At 41.4% G+C, this 23,717-nt stretch overlaps 1 protein-coding gene, 1 long non-coding RNA gene and 1 other non-coding gene across 4 annotated transcripts in view; 2 read left to right on the top strand and 1 right to left on the bottom strand.

Annotated features, from left to right (window-relative positions):
- Positions 1-62: 62 nt before the first annotated feature.
- Positions 63-23,717, bottom strand: part of LOC125484627 — an 89,234-nt gene continuing 65,579 nt past the window's right edge. The window contains exon 3 of the long non-coding RNA XR_007263452.1: positions 63-169. This is a non-coding gene — a long non-coding RNA (uncharacterized LOC125484627). The remainder of the gene's footprint in view (positions 170-23,717) is intronic.
- trnad-guc lies at positions 6,079-6,150 on the top strand. The gene has a single exon. It is a non-coding gene; the product is annotated as a tRNA-Asp (tRNA).
- Positions 9,135-23,717, top strand: part of gask1b (golgi associated kinase 1B) — a 33,555-nt gene continuing 18,972 nt past the window's right edge. For both annotated transcript variants that reach the window (XR_007263450.1, XM_020516274.2), the window contains exon 1: positions 9,135-10,253. Coding sequence is in view for 1 of the 2 variants with exons in the window: in XM_020516274.2 (XP_020371863.2) it covers positions 9,416-10,253 (838 nt within the window). In the remaining variant the exon portion in view is untranslated. The remainder of the gene's footprint in view (positions 10,254-23,717) is intronic.

Genomic DNA, 23,717 nt, shown 5'->3' with positions numbered 1-23,717 from the left:
TCCTAGCATCCACTATGTATAATCTTAAACCTTTCTTCTGTGCATTGGTGGTTCAGTGGTAGAATTCTCGCCTGCCACGCGGGAGGCCCGGGTTCGATTCCCGGCCAATGCAATGTTTTATTTCGTCATCCAAGTCAAGAGGAGATTTTGCGAAAGAAACCCGTCACTCCTGTTAAAAAAGTATTTCCATATATAGAAACAAAATTAAAACCTGTTTCCTTTGCTATCATGGTGAATGGGAGGCTAACACAGAGACAATAGACTAAATGACTTAATAAAAACCGAAAGAACTGCGGATGCTGCAAATCCGGAACAAAAACACAAGTTGCTGGGAAGCTCAGCAGGCCTGGGAGCATCTATGAAGGAAAAAATCAGAGTTCACGTTTTGGATCCAGTGACCCTTCCTCAGAACTGATGGTAGCTGGGAAAACTTCCCCACTGCCTCCAAGCTGATAGGACCCCAGCCCTGCACAGCTCGCTTATACCTCCTACCAAAAATCCACAAACAGGACTGTCTGGGCAGATCCATTGTTTCAGCCTGCTCCTGCCCCACAGAACCCATCTCTTTCTACCTTGACTCAGTCTTTTTTCCCCTGGTTCAATCCCTGCCCACGTACATCCGTGATTTCTCTGACGCTTTACACCGGTTTCAAAATTTCCAGTTTGTAGGCTTCAGCCACCTCCTCTTTACCACGGACATGCAATCCCCTTACACGTCCATTCCCCACCAGGAGGGTCTTAAGGCATTCCGCTTCTTCCTGGAGCAAAGACCTGACCTATCCCCACCTACCACCACCCTTCTCTGCTTGGCCGAGCTCATCTTCACACTCAACAACTTCTCTTTTAACTCCTCTCATTTTCTTCAGGTAAGAGGGCTGGCCATGGGTACCTACATGGGCCCCAGTTATACCAGTCTGTTCGTGGGGTACGTGGAACGTTCCTTGTTCCAGTCCGATTCCGGCACCCACCCACAATTCTTTCTCTGATATATCGATGGTATCATCAGTACTGCTTCCCTCCCTCATCCGGAATTGGTAAAGTTCATTGGTTTTGCTTTCAATTTCTACCCTGCCCTCAATTTCACCTGGTCTATCTCTGACTCCTCCCTTCCCTTCCTCAACATCTCTGTTTCCATTTCTGAGGATAGACCGGCCGCTAATATCCCCCTCACAACTGAGTCTCCTTTGGCAGAGTATCCTGAGTATCGCTCTGGCAGACAGCAACCTTTCCCTCTGAGCGTCAGAGCCAGTCACAGTGCCACTGACCTGACTGATGCTGTTGGCTCCTGAAAGATCATCCTCCCCAACAGTACCCAAAGTGGTATACCTGCTATTGAGGGGAATGGCCACAGGGGAACCCTGCATTATCTGCCTTCCCCCCTTGCCTCTTCTGGTGGTCACCCAGCTACCTGCATCCTGCACCTTAGGAGTAATCACTTCACTGCAGCTCTTGTCAATGATGTTCTCTGGAATGCACTCAGGACCCTGGATGATTCTGAATGCATCCAGCTCCAGTTCCCTAATGCAGTCTGCCAGGAGTTGCAGCCAGGTGCACTTCTCACAGGTGTAACCACCAGGGACACTGGAAGTCTCCCTGATCTCCCACATCCTGCAAGAGGAGCATGCCATCCCCACTACCATCAGTTTAGATAGAAAGAAAGTATTAAAGAACCCTTACCTGCAACCCTGCTCAGCCTTCTCAAGCAAAAACCTCTCGAGCAAAGGGCTCAGCACTTCCACTCTAACAGTGGCCCACTCTCTTAATGGCTGCTCCCTTGTACACCTTTACATTGCTAGTTATCCTCCTCACAGAGTCTTTTCTTTTGGTCAGAGAAGAAGGGAGTGCAGGAAAACACCAATATAGTGTTCTGGGTTTAACCACATCTTGACACCAGTTTTTCTCTGACCTGCTGTACAGTTATGCTGTGTGTGGCAAAGTCTCCCAGAATTCCACTACAAAGCCTCTCAGCCATCCTCTGACTCACTGCTCTTCTTTGCTGTTTCATGGAGGGTGTCCTGCGGAGGTCGACTGTACAGTTGTGATGACTGTGGTGATGTCTCCCAAAATTCTGCTGTGATGACTCTCAGCCGCCCTCTGATTTGCCTTTGTCATGCTTTTGTTTAAGGAATGATGTAAGGAGAAGCCTGGGAACTATAGACCTGGGAGTCTGACTTCGATGGTGAGTATGTTGTTGGAAGTGATTCTGAAAGATAGTATTTATATGCATTTGGAGATGGAAAGAATGATAGGGATAGCTCGCATGGTTTTGTGCGAGGGAAATCATGTCTCACAAACTTGGTTGAGATTTTTGAGAAAGTAACCAAGAAGATTGATGAGGGCAGAGCAGTAGATGTTATTTACTTGGACTTTGGTAATGCCTTTGACAAGTTTCCACAGGGTAGACTAATTAACGAAGTTAGACAAAATGGTGTAGCAGCCTCCTGGCTGCTGAAACATAGGTAGACTGCTAACTTAACCATACAGTAGGGAATACTGGGTACATTGGCCAAGCAAACCTCTGAAATCACAAAACCCACAAAGCAGACACAGTGCAAACACAGCAGTCATGTGCTAATGATATTAACATAATGTAAAAGGCAACAGTTATTCTGGACAGACATACCCCAACAACTTATCCACTAAACATAGGAGAGCCCAGGCAGAAAGGCCCTGGCTCCTGCTACACAAAGAAACTCACAGTATCATGCCATCCAAATGATTGACTCTGTTTCAAACTATTAAGTGTATCTCCCTGACTGGCCAGAACAATAGAAAGTCCCAGAAAACCATCTGAAAGATATAAAAACAGGGTTCACCTGCAGACTTTGCTCTTGGAATCATCTGAGGCCTTCCAAGGAGACCAGCATGGCAAGAGGCAGAGACTAGCTGACCATCCAGAGAGAGAAAGAGGAAGAAAACAACTTCGCAGACCAAGAGACAGAGCCAGAGAGAGAGCGCGACTACATAAATCTACAAGAGACTTGGGAAGTAATGTGAGCTTGAGGGGCCAAATAGGATAAGGGATAGTATGTTTAGTATTAAAGATTATTGTAACTTTGTTTCTAATAATTTTGGGACTGTTTTGCATTGGTACCGTCTTCTGTTCGTATTGATTTGACCACGTTGGTATTGTGGGACACCTGGGCAAATTCATTCATAACATTCTGGTCAGAGTTGTCTAAATGGTTTTAAGGAGAGACAAAGACAACAATGGGATTCAGGGTGAGCTTACCAGTTAGATAAAAAAAATTGGCATAAAGACAGGAGACAGAGAGTGGTCGTGTTTTTCAAACTGGAGGCCTATTACCAACGGTGTTCCACAGGGATTGGTGCTGGGTCCATTTTTGTTTGTCATTTATGTAAATGATTTAGATGAAAATACAGAAGGCATGGTTAGTAAGTTGGCAGATGACACCAAAATTTGTGGTAGTGAAGAAGAATATCTAAGATTACAAAGAGATCTTCATCAATTGGGTCAATGGGCTGAGGAGTGGGATATGCAGTTTAATTTGGATAAATGTGAAGTATTGCATTTTGGTAGAACAAACAAGGGCATGACTTATACAATTAAAAAAAATGTACAGCCTTGGGAACTGTTGCAGAACAGAAAGACCTAGGGGTTCAGGTACATAATTCTTTGAAGTTTGAATCACATATAGATAGGGTGGTTAAGAAGGCATTTAGCAAGTCTGTTTTTATTACTCAGACCTTTGAGTATTGGAGTTGGGACATTGTGTTGAGGTTGAATTGGATGTTTGTGAGGCCTCTTCTGCAGTACTGTGTCCAGTTCTGGTTGCCTTGTTACAGAAAAGATATTATTAAGCAAGTGAGGATTCAGAAAAGATTTACCAGATGTTGCCAGGAATAGAGGGTTTGAGTTATAAGGAGAGGCTGGATAGGATGGGACCCTTTTTCACTGGAGTGTGGGAGGTTGAGGTTATAGAAGTTTATAAAATCATGAGGAGTGTAGAAAAGGCGAATGACAGGTGTCTTCTCCCTAGAGTGGGGAATTTCAAGACTAGGGGGCATATTTTTAAAATGCAAGGAGAAAGATTTATAAAAAACAGGAGGGGCAACTTTTTCATACAGAGAGCAGTTTGTTTGTGGAATAAAATTCCAGAGGAAGTGGTGGATGTGGGTCCAGTTCCAATGTTTGAAAGACATTTGAATAATTACATGGAAATGAAATGTTTGGAGGGATGTGGGCTAAACACAGACAAATGGGATTAGTTTAGTTTGGGATTATGGTTGACATGGACTGATTGGACCGACGGGTCTGTTTCTGTGCTGAACGACTCTTCATGACTCTTTGGTCAACTCATTACATAAATAATGTAATTGCAGTAGAGAGGGTACAAAGGAGATTTACCAGGATGTCACCAAGACTGGAGTATTAAAACTATGAAGAAAAAATTGGATAAGCTATGTTGTTTTTCTTGGAGCAGAGAAGGCTGAAGGGAGATTTGGTTGAGATGTAAAGCAGATGGGAAGGACCTATTTTGCCTACCAGGGTTGCTAGTGACTGGAGGGTACAGATTTAAAGTGATTAGTAGGAGAATTAGAGGGAAAAGAGAAAATAAATTTTTGCCCAAAGTGTGATAGGGATCTGGACCTTGCTGCCTGAAACTGCAATAGAGCAGAACATCTTAACTCATTTAAAAAATGTTGTGTCTGGATGTGTACCTGAAGTCTTGTAATCTCCAGAAATATGGAACAAGTGCTGGAAAATGGGGTTAGGCTGGGTGGCATGATTCTTAGTCATGCAAAGATGATAGGCAGAATGGCCTCCAATGCCATAGTTTTCTACAATTCCAACATATGCTAAATATCTGAAGAGAAAGAATATGAACAGGATGTAGGGAGAGGCAGGCTATGGGAGTGGCAGTATGTGAATTGCTCCTTTGGAGGGCTAGTGCAGACTTGTTGGGTGGAATGGCATTCTTTTGTGCTGCAACAATTCCGTCATTTTATGAAACAAGTTGCCTGAAGACGAGCACATGTAATGCTGGGGACCTTAGGAGGACCCTTTGAGAGGCCTTTCAACATTACTCTGTCATTCAACATGGCTGATCCTCCACCTCAATTCCTCCTTTCTGCCCCATCTACGTATTATTTAATTCTCTTAAAGCATAAGTAAACTAGAACTTAGCTAATAGAAGTAGGAGTAGACCATTCTGCTCTTTGATGCCATTTTCTTGTTTTCCTTGATGCTTTTAAGATGCAGAAATTAGTGCTCAAACATCTACCAATCTCTATCTTGCATGTATCCATTCTATTGTCCACTGTTTTTGGAGCATGTTTAATACCACGCTCCACACTTCAGGTAGAATATATTGGCTTTGAGATGGTAATGCAGATATCCCAGAATGATACTGGGCTAAATGGCTTAATTATGGGCATCACTAGACTTTTGATCCCTTGCATATTGAATATTAGGAAGTGATCTAATTGAAGTGTCTGGGATGATAAATGAATGGAGAAACTATTTCTCCTACTGGGGAACTCAAGCAGCCACAGCACAACTTTAAAAATGGAATTACAGGCCATTCAGAGGTGATGCGGTGAAGCAGTTAGTGGTGAAGGGGACAGTGGAAATCTGGATCTATCTACTACAATGGGTTGTTGAGGTTAGTCTAATTGAAATATTTTAAAACTTGGATGTTAAGTAAAAAATATGGCAAAAAGGCATAAATCGGTGTGATACAGATCAGCCACTATCTTAATGAACCAATATGCTAATTGTATGTGAAAAAAAACATGTAAAATGTATGTTCCTATTTTGATTGGCTGAACTCACAACAGTGCCCATATGGTGCTAATTTCTTGCCTTAAACGCAAACTGCGTTGTCTGTCTGATGAATGAATTTCTTTGTATGGAGCTATTTGAGAAAGACACGTTCAATAGACTATACTTGGTAGTCGAGTGAAAAGACTAGTATGATATAAGGGCAAATACCGTGGATGCTGAAAGTCTGGGATGACGTGTTATTTTCCAGAAATCCAAAAAAAGAACGCAATTACAAAGACGCAGGTCACAGAAATTCTGAAAAGGGTATCTGTAGCAGTAATATGTAGAGATCCTCGGTAGTATAGTGGTTAGTATCCCCGCCTGTCACGCGGGAGACCGGGGTTCAATTCCCCGCCGGGGAGAATCTCTTTTCTTTACAAATACGAAAGGGTATGTTTACTGCTTTTAGTATTTATTTTGCAAGATTAATTAACACAGCGACATATCTTGAATGTAGCAATATATACTGCCTCAAATAAATTTTGTTCTTAATAAGAAAACAGTGCCTTGAAATGACATTTTCAATCCTGCAAGGGCCAACGCCAGTTTGTATTTAAAGGGGAGGAGCTGATGAGATAAACAGCAGCTTATGTATCCAGATACCCCGCCGCTGGATACAGATTTTCTCAATCGCTACAGCTTCTTTCTAAAACTCGCAGCTGAGTTCAACATTCGGAGGAAACGAATTAATCTGAAGCGAGGAGATGCGGCTGAAGACCAAGAGAAAAGCTCTAGATAGATTATACGGTCCCATGACGATAGGTTGAAGCCACTCTGTCCATCAAATTAAAACATGATAGGACTTATTTTCCAATATTTATCTCTGTTGCTTTTACAATACTTTAAAGCAATGCTACCACTGACATTTTCCATAGTCTCCTTAGTTTATCGTCACGTAAGGCTTTGTACGCACACATCCTTTTACCGTTACCATAGAATTGATTCCATGATCAATTCTTTAGGGGGCATCTGGATTACAGAAACTATTGTCAGATATGTTTAAACTATCCAGGAAATGTGAGGACGAGATATTGCGCTAAAGAAATTGTACTAAAAAAATCGAACTGATTTTGTTAATTTATTTACGGATGTGAGCATTACTGGGTCAAATCAGCATTTATTGCCTATCAATAATTGTCCCGGAGAACATAGTGGTGAGCTCTTTCTTACAATCCACGTAGTGAGGTACACCTAGTGTTGTGAGGGAGCGAATCCTAGGATTTTGACTAAGCCACAGCAAATAAGTGGGGATATATTTCCTAGTCAGAAAGGTGTGCGGCTTGAGGGGATTTGGAGGGGTGGTAGGGTTCCCTTTCATCTGCTGTCATTCTGCTTCTAGGTGGTAGAGGTCACAGGTTTGGAAGATGCTGTAGGAGAATCCCTGGTGAGTTGTAGTAGTGCATCTTGTAGATGGGAAACGTTGGCGATGAGGGTTTTGAATATCGAAGGTATTACATAGGATATCAATAAAGTGAACTACTTTGCCAAACAACTGGAGTGTTTTTGGAACTGCCCTCATCCAAGTACATGGAGAGTATTCCATCACGTAAGACTTGTACCTTACAGGTGAGCTTTGATGAGTACAGATGTGAGTTACTTGCTGTAGAATTCACAGCCATTGACTTGCTCTTGTAACCATAGTATTTATTTGGCAGGTCTTGTTTAGTTTCTGGTCAATAGAACCCCCAAGATGTTAATAGCTGAGGATTGAGCAATTGCAATACCATTGAATATCAAGGGGATTATGTTGTAAGAGATCTTGTAAGAAATGACCATTGCCTCGTGCTTGGGTACACCAAGGCTGCTCGACACTTCCTGTCCCGAGCCAGGGCAATTATTGATAGGCAATAAATGCTGATTTAAGCCAGTAATGCTCACATCCGTAAATAAATTAACAGGTCTTACTGCATTTGGATAGGGACTGCTTCAGTATCTGAGAAGTGGAACTGTGCTTAGCATTCTGCAATCATAAGCGAACATGCCCACTGTTGACCTTATGACAGAGGGAAGGTTATTGTTGAAGAACAACAGAATACTAAACTAAAATAAAACAACCCACTACTGATGCTGGAGATCTAAAACAAACAAAAACAAAAATTGCTGGAGAAACTCAGTTGGTCTGGCAGCCTTTGTAGAGAGATAAATAGAGCTAACGTTTCGAAGGCCAACGACCCTTCTTCAGAAGATTAAACTTATGCGCTGGGACATGGTTGATCTGTGAAACTGTACACTACTTTTGGAATGATAAACAGAAAGATGAATGTACATACTGCCTTTGTACCAAGGACAATGTAAATACAAACTTTTTTCATGCAATTATATTCGGTGACGGATATAAAGTTTATTTTTGACTTTTTAAAATACTTGAGGTTTTTTTTGCTTGATTTAGTAAAAATCAGCGTAGGTAGATAAGGCGACCTCTTTCGGTTCCGAGATTGATTCGTTGTTGAATGGTCATCAATGCTTTTGAAATGGACTGCGATAGGCATTTTTTCCAGATACATTGCAGCAAGGCATATATTAAGATCTGCGTAAATGGTGGATTAAACATTATATCTTTAAAAGTCCTTTGTTTCAATTGCGCGCGGGTCATGTAGTTTTATGATTTTCCAGCAATCCGCAAGGGATCAGTGATATTTAGTGGCCTGGGTGATGTTGCCCAATTAGTCTGTAATGTCAACAACTCGATGTAAGTCAGTGATCGTACTGTCATTTCACATTGACTCGTCCGCTTCTCTTCCCAGCTAATGTTGCAAACAAGAGCAAGTTGCCAAACAGCTGCGAACTGACAAGTTAATGAAAATGCGAGTCCCTGAATATTGGATCATTTCAGCGGATCCTGAAACACAGCAACTATTCCTCTGCCCTCCTAACACAGATAATATGAACGTCCCATTGATAAATGACTCCTCAGGGTTGTACAGGTTCAGTTCATGGGTTGTTAACAAGTGTCAATTTGTCTTGCATGATTTGCCATTTAAGTTCAGTGAACTGTTTTGTCGTGGTGGGCTTGTTTATTGTTTTCAGACATATAACAAGTGAGGTACGGAGGAAATATCAGGGTCACTGCAATTGCCCAAGTTTCATTGTCTGGTGGAATGAATGATCTCTAATACAGTTAACAATAACTTGGAGAAAAGCGACAACAGTCTCAGTTCGCAATGAAGTGAATGTTAAATATATAAACAAGCACCGGAGACCGCATCTGGGAGATCAGAGTCAAGTTAGAAAATGCCTAATTCATTCAGAAAGGGGGTGGGGACGATATCTGTCTGTAATCCAGACAGCAAGCAATTACATGGGAGAAAGTTGACAGTTTCGCCCAATGCTCCCGCCCTCCAATGTGAACGAAGACAGCAGTTGCCGCTTGCCTCCAGTATATGTCTCTCTCAGACACACATTCACACAGAGCTGAGTGAGAACAGTTCGCTATGTGCTTCCTCCATTCATTCCCTGCAACTTGCCGATAGCGGTTAGAGAGAGAGAGAGAGTACTCATATTGGTCAGTGTGAGGCAGGTAGGTGCAGCACGGATGGGAAAGGATTTGGGAGTGATGATCCGTCTCTGGGCTCTGGAGAGCCGGGCTGGCACCTACCCATCAGTCCATCATGTTGGATCACCACGAGGATGACTTGCCGAAGAGCTGGCAAACTGCGGTTCTGTCTGCTCGCCCTCTGTGCCTGGCTAGCGAGCGGGAGACGCCCCAGGAGCAAGAGGAACTTGCTGATCGTCACGGGGGCTCTGTTGTACGCCTGCTTTGTGGTACTGCAGGGAGATGTCTTACCTCGGGAGAGGCTGGACCGAGCTGCGGGCGAGAGGCACAGCCAGCCCGGCCGGCTGCCGGCCAGCACTCTCCCAACCCGGGGGAGAGAACCGTACAACTTCACCTCCAACCCCAAAGTGGTGTACATCACCCTCCGCTCGAAAAGGAGGAAGCCGGTTAAAATCAGGGGCACCGTGAGGCCAAAAACCAGGAAGAAACATTCGGCTGTGCAGGAGAATGCAGCCGCTCTGATGGTGAGCCGGGACAGTCTGGCCCCATCCGGGGGCAAACCGAGGGGTAACCCGTCCTCACCTTCTCGAGGGGCAGCCGCTGAGAGGGCGAGAAGCAGCGGCGATGCCGCCTCCAGCAATATCCGGATTTACAGTGACAGTGCCCCCTTTTGGTTCAGCCAGGGGGATATCGCCGCCATGCGCTTCCTGGCCGATTCCAGCATTGGCCGCCTCCAGAGGCTCGTCCTCCCGGGCCGCCGGCCCCTCCTCCTCTTCCAAGGTGCGGGTAACCAACAGCGTCCCCCAAAGGCGAACGAAGTGAAAGCCGGCCGAACGTCGAGCTGCCGGGCACCGTGCGGGCTCCTGAAGACCCCGGGGGATACCAGCGAAGTCTTCGCTTTCCATCTCGATAGGATTCTGGGTCTCAATAGGAGTCTGCCCGCTGTGGTTCGAAGGATTCAGTCTGTTCAAGGTGAGCTATTTGAAGCTGTCTTTAAAAAGACAGCAGCTACTCCCATTGACTTCCCCTCATCACCACCGCCGCACCCCCTTACCCCCACCCAGCATGGATATCAACCAGGTAACTTCAGCATCCAATCTCCTATTCAACACATCATGCCATACTTCCGCAAAGCCCAGTCAGCTATTCCATTTCCAACACTTGGCCCCTTTGCCCCAACGTGTGAACAGCTCTAGTAGGTTTACAAAGTTTTCTCTGCGTTGTCCACCCCAATCGTGAGACCACCCAGAATATTGAGGTTAAGCGACCGTGTAAGATTTTGACTCCACGTTTTGAATCTGACCCCTTATCCGACTCGCACAACACATTTAACCATGGAAACTGCTTTAAGCCGCCAGTAGATGTTATGTAAACATTATATTTATTTTAGTACCAACATGGGAACAGGAGCAGATCATTTTGGCCCTTGGACTTTGTCCCATTATTCAGTGAATCATGACAGAACTTGACATCCATACTAACATATCCTTTCTATTCCATGGGATTCAACCTATTACGTGGCCATTTTTGATCAAAGAACTTTTAGAAGTCTCTATACCCGCTATCATAACCCTTATCACTGCAAAATCCCCACTAACCCTTCAGAAACACAAGAATAAATGGATAGAGAGAGTTGGCAACTCTACCAGACAATTGACTTTTCTCGAAGTCCTTGTGATCCACATGGGTGTTCTAGCTGGCATCTCAATGGATTCTTCACACTTATCTTTGCTGATTATAGTTTTTCTCACTTCTGCGCCATGTCGTGACATGCACTCCCGTCATTCTCACTGTCTTAATCATGACCTTCACCCTCCCAACTGACTTTACTCTTCACCCAATTGCTGGGAATAGTTTCCAATGGGCAATAACTGCAGATTGTTATCATGGGGTTTTCATCCTATCTGCCAAACAGACTGTCAACTTGGCCAGTAGTTGGGCAGGAAACATATCTTATGTTGACGTTTTATAATTATATATTATGTGAATAGATATTGCCACACACTTAAATTGACGCAGTCGCTGAACTTCAAAAAGTACAAGTGAATCAATTAAAGCAAAATGCCCCTAGACACTAGAAATAGGAACTAAAATAGAGTCTGGAAATACTGGATCAACAGTACTTGTGGAGAGAGGAGCAGAGTTGTTTTATAATTCTCTAGTGGGACATGGGAGTTGATGGCTGGGCCAGCATTTATTGCCCATCCTTACAAGTTGGTGATGAATTGCCTTCTTGAACCGCTACAGTCCATTTCCTGTAGGTTGACTCATCACGCTTTTAGGGAGGGAATTCCGGGATTTTCGCCGATCGATACTGAAGGAACGGTGATATATTGCCATTTCAAGGTGAGCTCAGTCGTGGCGATGGCATCAGCAGTGGAAAGTGAGCCCAGCAGCACGGACTCGTGACGGCAGCATCGGAGGGAATTTGGTTTCCCGGCAGCTTCTGCATGAATGAGGCGGTCCTAGAGGGCCAACTCACGGCTGCTGCTGCTGCTGTGGAGGTGAGATTGGTTTCCCGCTGGTGTCTGAATTCAATGCAGATTCATGGGGGCAGTGGCAAAGGTGAGTTCGGGCCTAGTATGAGATCCGGTGGCATTAGCAGCGGCTGCATTGATGATGTGGGCCCAAAGTGCACTTGTGGTGGTGGATTCGGGTATGGGTGGGTGCCGTACCTGGGGGCATTGGTGATGTCTGAATTGGCGAGGTCCATCGAGGACTTATAGTGGCTAGGGCATTGGTGGAGACGAGAAGGTGCGGAAGAGTGGCGACTTTCGTTCCAGTGGCGGCGGCGCAGAGAAGGGGCCTCCTGCCTGGCCACCAGGTCCATGGCCCGTGACAGAGCACTTGACTAGAAGGCCTGTAAAGTTGGACACTTCCTTTATTTTTTCATTTTTCAGCCTTTGTATTCCATATTTTGGGTTATTTTTCTGTGTTTTAAGATGGCGCCAGAGAGTGGCGACATTATGCAACATTTTTCACTGTATTTTGTAACAAGACACATGTGACAATAAATAAATCAAATCGAATTAAATAAGCCAAACGTTATTAGTCTTTGGAATTCTCTTCCCAAGAAAATGGTGGAGGCTGGGTATTTGAATATTTTTGGCTGAATGGCATACTGTTACTCCTAATTGGTGGGTTTGTATGGGTTGTATGTTTCATAAGTTCCATTTACTAGTAACCATAGAACATGAATAGTATATCTGAGTATAATAAACAATATCACAACTCATTGTTAACTATCTTTTTAAAACAACTTCTTTCAAGTAATGAACTATTGAAAGTCACATTCACAAGTTATGTTGTTACATGTGCACATCTGAACACTGAATCACAATTTATTTCTCAAACCAATATTCTTTTTCATTCTTGGGGTCTTAGAATGAGGATGAGAAGAAAGAAATGGAAGAAAGGAATTTGTATAAATCAGAATAAGTTGGTTAGTGACTTCATATGCTTGTATTAAAATCAGTGATATTTGGTTTGTAGAGCCCAATGCAAAGGTTCAGTTTGTGATCTACATTTTATTGGATAATGATTCTAAAAACAATCTACTTAATGATTATGTCATTGGCATGTGTACACAAACATGTAATGGCATACTTATCAAAGATAACAAAAAACGTTGACCAAACTTAGTGTATAAGTCATTTGACAATTCCAGGATAAATTACTTGTATTTTTGGCTGCAGCAAATTCTGAATAGTCAGTTGATATTTACATTTTGTTCAAACTTGGCATCAACTTCTCCTTCTCCGATCTCTGCCATGATTGAGTGGGAATGAATAGGTGAGAAGGCAAACACTGAAATTGGAAGTTATTGTGCTTCACTCACATTTACCAGTCTTTGAGAGAAGCTGCAAATTTTCTGCTTTGCTCATTTTTCTTCATCCTATGTAAAATAACATACCATAATCGTCTAATAATTTATCTTAAGTTACAAAAAGTCATTTTTACTCTCGAACTTCAATTAAATGTGATAGCGAGAAGGTTACATAATGCTAAGGAATCAGTTAGTGCTATTGCACAGGTATCCTTTTACTGGATCAGTGGTTCTGATTGCCTTGCTGTCCTTGATTGCAATTCAGTACACAGCATGAATACATTATTGAAATCTTTCCTGTGGCCCATGCATTTAAGAAAACTTGCTATAAGTTTTTACTTTCAGTGCTTTCTATTCATATGGTGTATGTAAGAACATGCCCTTATCATTAAACTATTGTTCAGATTATGATCCTACCCTGAGGTATACTGATCCTTGAGCTATTCAAGAAATCTGAGAAGCAGAATCTGTTCAGGCTGCGCAAACTTTGTGAGTTGAGGATTAACTGGTTTTAGATCAGTAAGTGCAATTTTTCTGCAATCTAAATCATGTGAGTGAAGTTCAAAGACAGGCACATTAAACATCTTACATTTGATAATTTAAATATCAGTTTGTATCAGTGCAGAATGTGCAGTGGATTTGAGATTAAGACATGGGTTGACAGTGAGTGGACACTGGATTGGGAATTGAGAGTAAAACTGGGTTTGGGGGCAAACTCCAGACTTTGATTGAAGACAATATAGTCTTTCTTTTTATTATTGTGATTTCATTCAGCCCAGAGCTCTTCTAATTGCAGACAGAGCAGGGGAACATGTGCTGCAAATGCTGAATTTTTTTTTGTGCTGCTTTGGTGGTGTTGCTGGGGGTGGTGGAAAGGAGGAGAAGTCCTGTGTTCGCAGTTGTTTAGGAGGTCCTTGCAGTTACATAGTGGAATGGCAATAGAAGCAGATAGCTTTGATAGCAATGATCTGGCTTCAGTAGCACGGGATTTCACAAATCACACATCCCGAGCACTCATCTGGAGTCATAGAATCATACAGACCCTTCAGTCCAACCAGTCCATGCCAACCATTATCCCAAACTGAACTTGTCCTTTCTGCTTGTGCTTGGCCCATATCCCTCTTAACATTTCTTATTCATATACTTATTCAAATGTCTTTTAAATGTTGTAACTGTACCTGCATCCACCACTTCTTCTGGAAGTTCATTCCACACAGGAACCACTCTCTGTGTAAAAAGATTGCCCCCATGTCTTTTTTAAATATTTTTCCTCTAACCTTAAAAATATGCCCTCTGGTCTTGAAATCCCCCACCCTAGGGAAGAACACCTACCATTCACCTTATCCAAACCCTTCATGATTTTATAATTTAATAAGACCATTTATAAACCTACCAACCAACTCTAAATCAGATTCATATGTTAAATATATGCTTTTAACTGCACCCTTGTGTGCTTAGCATTTTTGCAAATTTCACATTCACAACTTGCATACACTGGTAGCTATTCCACTGTGGCAACTGCATCACCCAAAAGTATAGCACCATGCAGCAGCATGAAAAAGGCAGGGTTTCCCTAAGTGGGTGTTGGAGTCACAAGCTGAAATTTTGGTGTGGTGAGTTCCAGGGCAGATATGGCTACTGTGGGCCTCTGCCTGAGTTATGGCAACTTTGGTTCTGCTCCAACAGGTCCATGTTCTCACAGGTCCTTTTCCAATCACCAATCTCAGCTTGAAGTTCTCACTGAGAAGCCTGAAAATGAGATGATAATGTTTGGGAAGAATTCCCCTGAGGGATAACACCAAGCTTATTATTTTAAGGTTATAAGCAATATGAAACGGTTCAATTTATAAATTTGGATGGAATGTTTATTTTGTAGTGGCTTTTATTTGGATTGAGGACAAGAGGAACAATATGATGTCTGAGACACAGAATGATGTGGAGGTGCTGGTATTGTTCTGGGGTGGACAAAATCACCAGTCACACGACACCAGGTTATAGTCCAACAGGTTTATTTGAAATCACAAGCTTTCAGAGCACTGCTGCTGAAGTGACTTCTCTTCACCTGACGAAGGAGTAGCGCTTTGAATGTTTGTGATTTCAGATAAACCTGTTGGACAATAACCTGGTGTTGTGTGACTTCTGACAGTGACAGAGAACGTAAAAAGTGTAGACATGCTGGTAAATGGGGAGTTGGGATTGCACTGTCCTGAGTAATTCACACAAAGCCTGGGCAGGAAGGGGCTTTCCAGATTGCCCCATCCCTGCCTATTCTCTGTCTTCCTTTTCCATGTCTTGTTCTGCCTCTTTTCATATTTTTGGTTGTGCTCTTGTAGCAGGCAGGGGATGAATGCACTCTCTGTCTCGGTCTCTCTGTCTCTCTACTTCACAGGTCAGAACAGTAAGTAACTGTTTTACCTAATTCCAATTGTATGCTTTCTTTATATTAGACTTAAACTAAAGAAATTTGTCAAGAATGTTTCTTTAATTAATGCAAATTTATTATTTTATTGTAAAACAAAACTTACTCAACAAAGATGCAAAGTTAGTTAACACACAATTTCTAATATGAAATATAAATGTTTATCCCTTTAAAAAACCTAAAGCACAGACACACTGATATACACCCAAAAAACAAGATATCCATAATTTCCCAGTAGATGGTTTCAAAGAAATGAATGCAAGCAATTAGATGAAGTAGTGTCTAAAAGAAACACTACAGAACTGCACCAAGATCCTTAGACAACAACTTCCAAATCCATGACAACTGCCATCTAGAAGGTCCAGGACAACAGATTCCTGGGAACTTCACCACCTACAAGTTCCCCTCTAAGTCACTCACCATCCTGAGTTGGAAATATATCACCGTCCCTTCACTGTCACTAGGCCAAAATCCTGGAATTCCCTGCCTAAGGGCATTGTGGGTCAACCTACAGCACATATTGTGGGCCCAATTTATAATCTTAAATTGGTTGTTAGTGTAATTTCTATCACAGGAGTGTTCAGCAAGTGTTGTTCAATCACAAAATCACATCTAAGCCAATCTATTCTGAGTGTTGCAGCACAAGCTGGTTGAAGTTGGTCAATACTCTTATGTTTTACAAGCAATTGAAGGCACGTGCTGTTTGGTGTGATCTGCCAGTCTTTACAATATGAGTTATGTACCTGGCATTGCCAGGTATGTAACATTGAAATTCACAAACCACAATACTCATTTATGTAGTAGGCAGACATATTTTGGCTTGATGATAGCATCCACTTTGTGGAACATATCACTCCTGTTGCTAGTGCATAGTAACAGTGAATAATGATACTTTCATCTACTCCTCAAACCTTTGAGATACTTTACATGTACAGGGCAATTTAAGGTACACTAGGGACTTCTTAGGCTTGAAAGTAGCGGTCTTGGGTTCATTCTAGAATATTCACAGTGAGCAATGTCCAAGTTGGGGTAGCCATTATCCTGTCAGCTTTAATGTGTTTTATTTTGATGTAAGCTTGCATGGTCAGGACCTATTGATGAGATTGCCAACAGAATCATGAAGGTCTGCAGCTCGGAAAAAGGCCCTTCACTCCATTAAGTCTGCACCAGTCAAACAAGCACTTAAGTATTCAAATTCCATTTCCAGCACTTGGCCAATAGCTTTGTATGCCTTGGCAATACAGCCAATTTTATAAGAGGGGGAACTGTAGGAATCCAAAAGCACATATTGACTAGTGAAGCTGAGCTTGTGATATGCAGTGGCAAAGTTGTACCTACATTCTATAGTATAAGTGATGTGGTATATGAATTTAAGTGGTAGTGCAGTGCAGACTTTACAGGGCATCAGGAAGGGCACGAGTTACCTGGACACTTTGCTGCAGGAGACAGTCACATTCCTTAAGTTAAATATTAGTTTGGAGCTGGTGAATGGTTAGGGACAGGAGGAAATGATTGTAAGTTCGGAATTTGCATAGATCGAATATGTAGCAATGGTGGAGTCCCAGTCTTCATCATTGACCAATGGATACAAGGTATTTACTGCCTGGATGGATGAGAACAAAATTTGAAGGCTTTATGAATAAGTTAACCATAGCACCATGCCATTCAAGTCAGGTAGTGAGAAGTGGTAAACAGAATAGTCAGGGACATAGATGTCAGCCTAGTGCCATGAGACAAATGTGGAGTAGGAGGGGGATGATTCCATTGTCATGGTCCATGAAGGAAGCAATGGCATATGTGGAAAGTTGATATTCTGCTGAGAGAGTTCAAGAAGGTGTATCCAAATTAACCTCAAAGGTAATAATCTCTGCATTGTTACCCGAGCCCTGGGTCAATTAACACCTGGTTAAGCAGAACATGGAATTCAATGCAAGTTTTAAAAAGTGATTTGAAAGAAGGGCTTTTAATTTGTGGGGTATTAGCAGCAGTGCTGGGATAAAAGGGAGTTGTTGCAATGGAATGGACTCCAATTAATCACTGGATCACTGATCTGGGAAATCTTATTAGGGTCTGGACAGGGCTTTAAACTAAGGTAACAAGGAGACGATTCAGAGAAAGAGAAATTTAGAAATTGAAGCTGAAAAGTCAAGGCAGAAAACGTAATGATTTAGGAAAACAATAGCAGTGTGGCAGAGGAAGAGACAGACAGTTTAACAATAATAGTGCACCAGTGAATAATTTTGATGTAAATAATAGTTGTAGAATAATAAAATTTAAGTCTTTTACAAAAAAATAAAAAATGTAAAGTAGCTAAAGTAAATGTGCTCCCTTAGAATCAGATAGAGGAGAAATTATCATGAAGAGTGAGAGAACAGTAGACATTTAACAAATTCAACACAGTACAGAGCTGGAAGACCACAGCAGGTCAGGCAGTATCAGAAGAGCAGGAAGGTGATGTTTCGGATCGGGACCCTTCATCATCATTTAACAAATACTGTGTCTGTCTGTGCAGTGGAAGAAGCAAGTTACATTGCCAGAAATAAAGGATAGCCAAGGGGCTCCAGAAAGTGAGGAAGCTAAGGTAATGAGTATGAAGCAGAGCAAAAGTATTGGAGAAACTTAAAGGTCTAAAATTCAACAAATCCTCAGGACCTGATGGTTTCTAAGCTGGGGATTCTAATATAGGTAGCTACAGATGGGAGTAGAAGTATTGATTATGATTTTCTACAAAAAGTCCTAGGTTCCAGATGGTCTTAGCAAATTGGTAGTTAGCGAATGTAACTCTGATATTCCAGAACGGAAGGGGAGAGTAAACAGGGAACTAACAGGCCAGTTAGCCCGACATCATTCATCATGAAATTGCTGGAATCTATTATCTAGGAAGTCTTAACAATGTACTTAGAAAATCATGTACAAACTCAACAAGGTTTCACAAAAGGGAAATTAAATATTACAAATTTCTAAGAACTTTGTTTGGATGTTACTGGTAGGATAGGTAAGTGGAAACCAATAGTTGCAGTATACTTAGATTTTCAAAATGCATTCAATAAGATGATAGACAAATGGCTAATAAAGAAGATAAGGGCTCATGGAGTTGGGGATCTTCCTCTAAAGTACAGTACTTTGGTCAGATTACATCAAGATGACTTAATATGGTCTTGGGTCTATTTAAAGGAGGTATGTACTTATGTTGGAGACAGGTCAGGGAAGGATTGGTTGATTCCTGGAAATAAGGGGTTGTCTTCTGAGGGAAGATTGATCAGTTTGGGTCCAAAAGCATTTAAATTGAGAAGAATTAGAGATGATCTGATGGAAACCTATAAGATTCTATGGGCATTTATCAGGGGAGATGCTGAGAGGATATTTCCTATCACAGGGAAATCTAGAACTTAGGGGCACAGTTTCAGATTAAGGATCTTTCCACTTAAGACCAGAACGAGGAGGAATTTTTTGTTTCACATTAATCTTTGCAATTCATGACTACACAGAGCAGTGGAGGCTATGAATATATTCAATGATGTGTTAGATACATTTTTCATCCAAAAGGAAGGTGAGGATTTGGGGGGAGGGGGGTTGCAAGCAGTAAAGTATAGTTGAGTCTAGGATCAGATCACCCATGTTGTTAATGAATGGTGGAGATGGCTCAAGGGCTGAATGATCTGCTTCTGCTACTATTTCTTCTGTTCGTATCTAGACCATGTGCTGTTTCTTCCCATGCGCTTACCCTAGAGTGATGCCCTTTATGCTTTCTTTCTCTATGTAATTACCCATTTCTTGAGAACTGTTATTTTGGATTTCTCATTGAAAGTTAGCTTTTCTTTGGCCTACCTCTTGGTGTAAATTATTCATTTTTTAACCAATTGCTGCCTTATGTGGATGATAGGCATGTTGTTTTGCAAACTTGTGACATTTTCCCAGACTTGTTTTTCTCTTTGTGGATTTTCTTTAAGCCAGTGCCAAATATTATTGTACTCTGGACGCTACCTGTTGCACAACTGCACTGAGAATTTCATCAGTATAATGTACCTTTCTAATTTTTTTTGGGACTGTTGGCAAAATTCTTGTTTAGTAAATCAACTGGTTTAAAAAATATATTTTGAAAGCATTTGAGAATGCTCATTTTCGATTAAGAGTATAAATTGTGATCATTGTTCAGCTGAGATTGGTTCAAAATCGTCTGTTAAACTTGTCAAATATTGGTCTGAGAGAAAAATTAACATTCCAATCTGTTCGATCACAGCATTACAGACCCCAATTTTTAAACTGCTGTATTTTAACCCCTAGTTTGCATATTGGGTTTGTACGTATTATGCATGGCTTGGTGACAGTGTGCACCATCATTTTCTTGCATCTCAGTTTTTATCTAATCCATCTATGAAGTTGCTTATCTTGTATCAGATAATTGATTAATACAGTTCGATGCAGTGCAATATCTCTTTATATTAAATGAGTTCCTATCCCTGTAAATAAATGATATAAAATATTCATCAAAGTTAGTTTGTGAAACTGTTCTATTGTGGATCTTGACATTTCCATGACAATATATCCTGAGAGTTCATATGCAGCAATATTAATTAAAGACATGCGTAGGGCAGAACATTCCGGTTAGAGGGGAAGTAGAATGGTTTTTTTTTACAGTTAGACTTTTCAAATCATTGTTTCCCTGTCAACAGTTTCACCAGATCTCCCTTCGGCAGGCCGCACCCTTTTGGAGCTGTCAGTGAATGTCTTAAATTGCATAGTCCAGGGCCAACTATTAACTGTTAATTCACTGCCTATTGAAAAAAGTTTCAGAGTTTGAGTAATCATGCTTGACTTATAGCAGTTGTGCTTATTGCTATTATGACGTAAACGATCTTGTTAATTAAGAACAGTGTCTTTGCTGTATCCTTTACCACTGATAATTAGAGTCCTAAATAGTGCATAGACAAGGAAGAATGGGGAGATGCTAATAGTATGAATCAGGATAATCCCATAAAATGCTTAATCTATTTTGTGCAGCTTAAAATAACCAATAAAAATTCTTCCCCATTGGTATTAGACTTCAGAATAAACCACTCAAATTTTAAATATAATGTTGATTTCGCTCTCTATACAATTCTCTGCAGCCGTAACATTGTATTCTTTGCTCTGTTCTATTGTCCTATGCACTTTGAATAGTATGATCTGCCTGTACAGCATGGAAGACAAAAGTTTTCACTGTATCTAGGTGTATGTGACAATAATAAATCAAACCAGATCTATTTAAACGAATAATTTCAGCAGTAAAGTATTTAGGCAAATTCCAATCAATCCAATTATCTTATATAAAAATGTAAATCTTCAGTCATTTTCATCTTTTCAGTTCATTATTAAGCATAATACACATGTAATCTCCTGATCTAACATAACCTTGGCTGTCATCTTGGAGAAGAATTCTGAATGACTGTTAATGCCATTTCACTAATCATCCATTGTAGTTATAAGTGGGAGTTCAAGAGGCCCCACAGAAATTCGCCCTGACAGTCAGATTTATGGTCAGCATTAATCCATTAAGTAAAATCTTAGAAGCAAAGTATCCTATAAAATCAGTGACAGGATAAAATATAACATCTTTTAGAGAGAGAGAACCATTTGGATGCCTGGAATCCTTCCAATGAAAAAGTCTTCAGAATATGATAATGATAAAAATAAATCAGCACTAATTGTATAACTTGTAATAGTTAATTTGAATGTTCTCTGGTTAAGCACATACTTAACACAAAAAAAATTGTGCAGAACATACTTTAGGTTATTTAAATCAGTTATGCCTTTTTAATTGGCTTGATTTGTGCTTTTGTCATTTTATGGTTATATGTTGTGCCAAAGTTTCACCTCACCACAATATTGAGATCTTCGGGTAAGCATGCCAAAAATAGGAATAAGTCTAGAATATAAAAATAATTATTTATATCTAATGCTGAAAAAAGTCTTGTAGCATAGAACACAACAACCTTGTTTCTAGGCTAGAACATTTTCAAGTCCCACTCCAATACCTGAGGTCAAGAAAGGTACATTCCAAATAGGTTGACTATCAATCTGCAAGTCTTTCAAACAAATACTAGTGGCAGACAATAAGAGCAGGTGAGATACATGTTCAGATCCGTCCTATGGAAAAAATAATTGGAGCATCAGCGCTGGGTCCACTGCTGTTTGTTATTTATATAAATGATTTGGATGTGAATATAGGAGGAATGTTTAGTAAGTTGCAGATGACATCAAAATTTGTGGTATAGTGGACAGAGAAGAAAATTATCTCAGAGTACAACAGGATGTTGATCGGGTGGACCAGTGGGCTGAGGAATGCCAGATGGCATTTAATTTAGAGGTGTTGCATTTTGGTCAGGCAAATCAGGGCAGGATTTATACAGTCAATGATCGGGCCCTGGGGAGTGTTGCTCAACAAAGCGACCTATACGTGCAGGTGGTTAGTTCCTCGAAAGAGGAGTCACAGGTATACAGGGTGGTGAAGAAGGTGTTTAGCATGCTTGCCTTCATTGGTCAGTGCATTGAGTATAGGAGTTTGTATGTCATGTTGGGACTGTACAGGACAATGGTGAGGTCACTTTTAGATTGATGTGTTCAATTCTGGTCCCCCTGCTATAGGAAAGATGTTGTTAAACTTCAAATGGTTCAGAAAAGATTTACAAGGATCTTGCCAGGACTGGAGGTTTTGAGCTATAGGGAGAGGTTGAATAGGCTGGGTCTCTTTTCCCTAGAGCGTCAGAGGCGACCTTAATAGAAGTTTGTAAAATCATGAGGCGCATGGTTAGGGTGAATAGTCAAAGTCTTTTCCGCAGGATAGAAGAGACCAAAACTAGAGGGCATAAATTTTAAGGTGAAAGTGGAAATATTTAAAAGGGACCTGAGGGGCACCTTTTTCATGCATAGCGTGGTGCATGTATGGAATGAGCTGCCAGTGGACGTGGCGGAGGCAGGTACAATTATGACATTTCAAAGGCATCTGGATGGGTACATGAACAGTTTGGGTTTAGAGGGATATGTGCCAAATGCTGGCAAATGGGACTAGATTAATTTAGGATATCTGGTTGGCATGGATGAGTTGGACCGAAGGCTCTGTTTCTGTGCTGTATAACTCTAGGATTCTATCTACCATTACTACCCATAGCTCTGGATTATATTGTGCTTATAAAAGTACATGTTACAACCACAAGTAGAACTCCTTGGGAGAGTAGTTGTCTGGACGTTTGATATATATCACATGTTTGTTTTACTTGTTCATAGGATGTGGGCAATGCAGACTGGGCCAGCATTTATTGCTTGTCTCCAGTTGCCCTTCAGAAGGTTGTGGTGAGCCATTTCCATGAACTGCCTTTGCCTATGTGATATACATGCACTCACACAGTATTGTTAGGAAGGGAGCTTCAGGATTTTGACCCAGGGACAGTGTCTTGGATCGCAGTCATTGAACTCCAAGGGGTAATGATTAGATTCTGTCTTGTTGGAGATGGTCACTTACTGGCAATGTTAATGTTATTTGCTACTTAAGGCCCAAATGACAACAAATTGGTGCCAACACTATGAGGACTATGCTATCTTCTGATGCCCCATACCTACCTCATTTACTGTCACACTCTTCTGTTCTAGACAACAAACCAAATCTGAAATAGCTACTTGAAGAGCTGTGACTGCCTTTTGAAGCAAAATGTTTAGTTAACATTCCCCTTCCTGAATGCAAAGTTTGGGTTTCAGCTCATCAACTCTGAGCCAAAGTACCTTAAGCTACAAGTTCTTACCACAGATGGTAGTTACTGTGGATCATCAGTATCACCAAGCTCCCACAAGCTACAGCTGCATATGCCCTTCCATCCTTACTGTGTTTTAAGTTAAGAGTTTAGAAATAACACATATCTGTTAAAGCAAGTAGAATGAATTATATCAGAGATAGTAGGAACTGCAGATGCTGGAGAATCTGAGATAACACGGTGTAGAGCTGGATGAACACAGCAGGCCAAGCAGCATCATAGGAGCAGGAAGGCTGACGTTTCGGGCATAGTTACAGGACAGGGCTTTTGGTCTGCTATAGCTGTGCTGGTCCTTTGAAAGAGCAATTCATCTAGTGCCACTTTGCTGCCTTTCACCAAAATCCTGCAAATCTTTCCTTTTTGAATAATAATCGCTTTAGAAAGCCTCAATTGACCCTGCCTCCACC

Source organism: Rhincodon typus, chromosome 1 (genome assembly GCF_021869965.1).
Source record: "Rhincodon typus isolate 14 chromosome 1, sRhiTyp1.1, whole genome shotgun sequence".
In the NCBI taxonomy this organism is placed as follows: domain Eukaryota; kingdom Metazoa; phylum Chordata; class Chondrichthyes; order Orectolobiformes; family Rhincodontidae; genus Rhincodon; species Rhincodon typus.
This window is presented reverse-complemented; position numbering and strand designations above follow the sequence as displayed.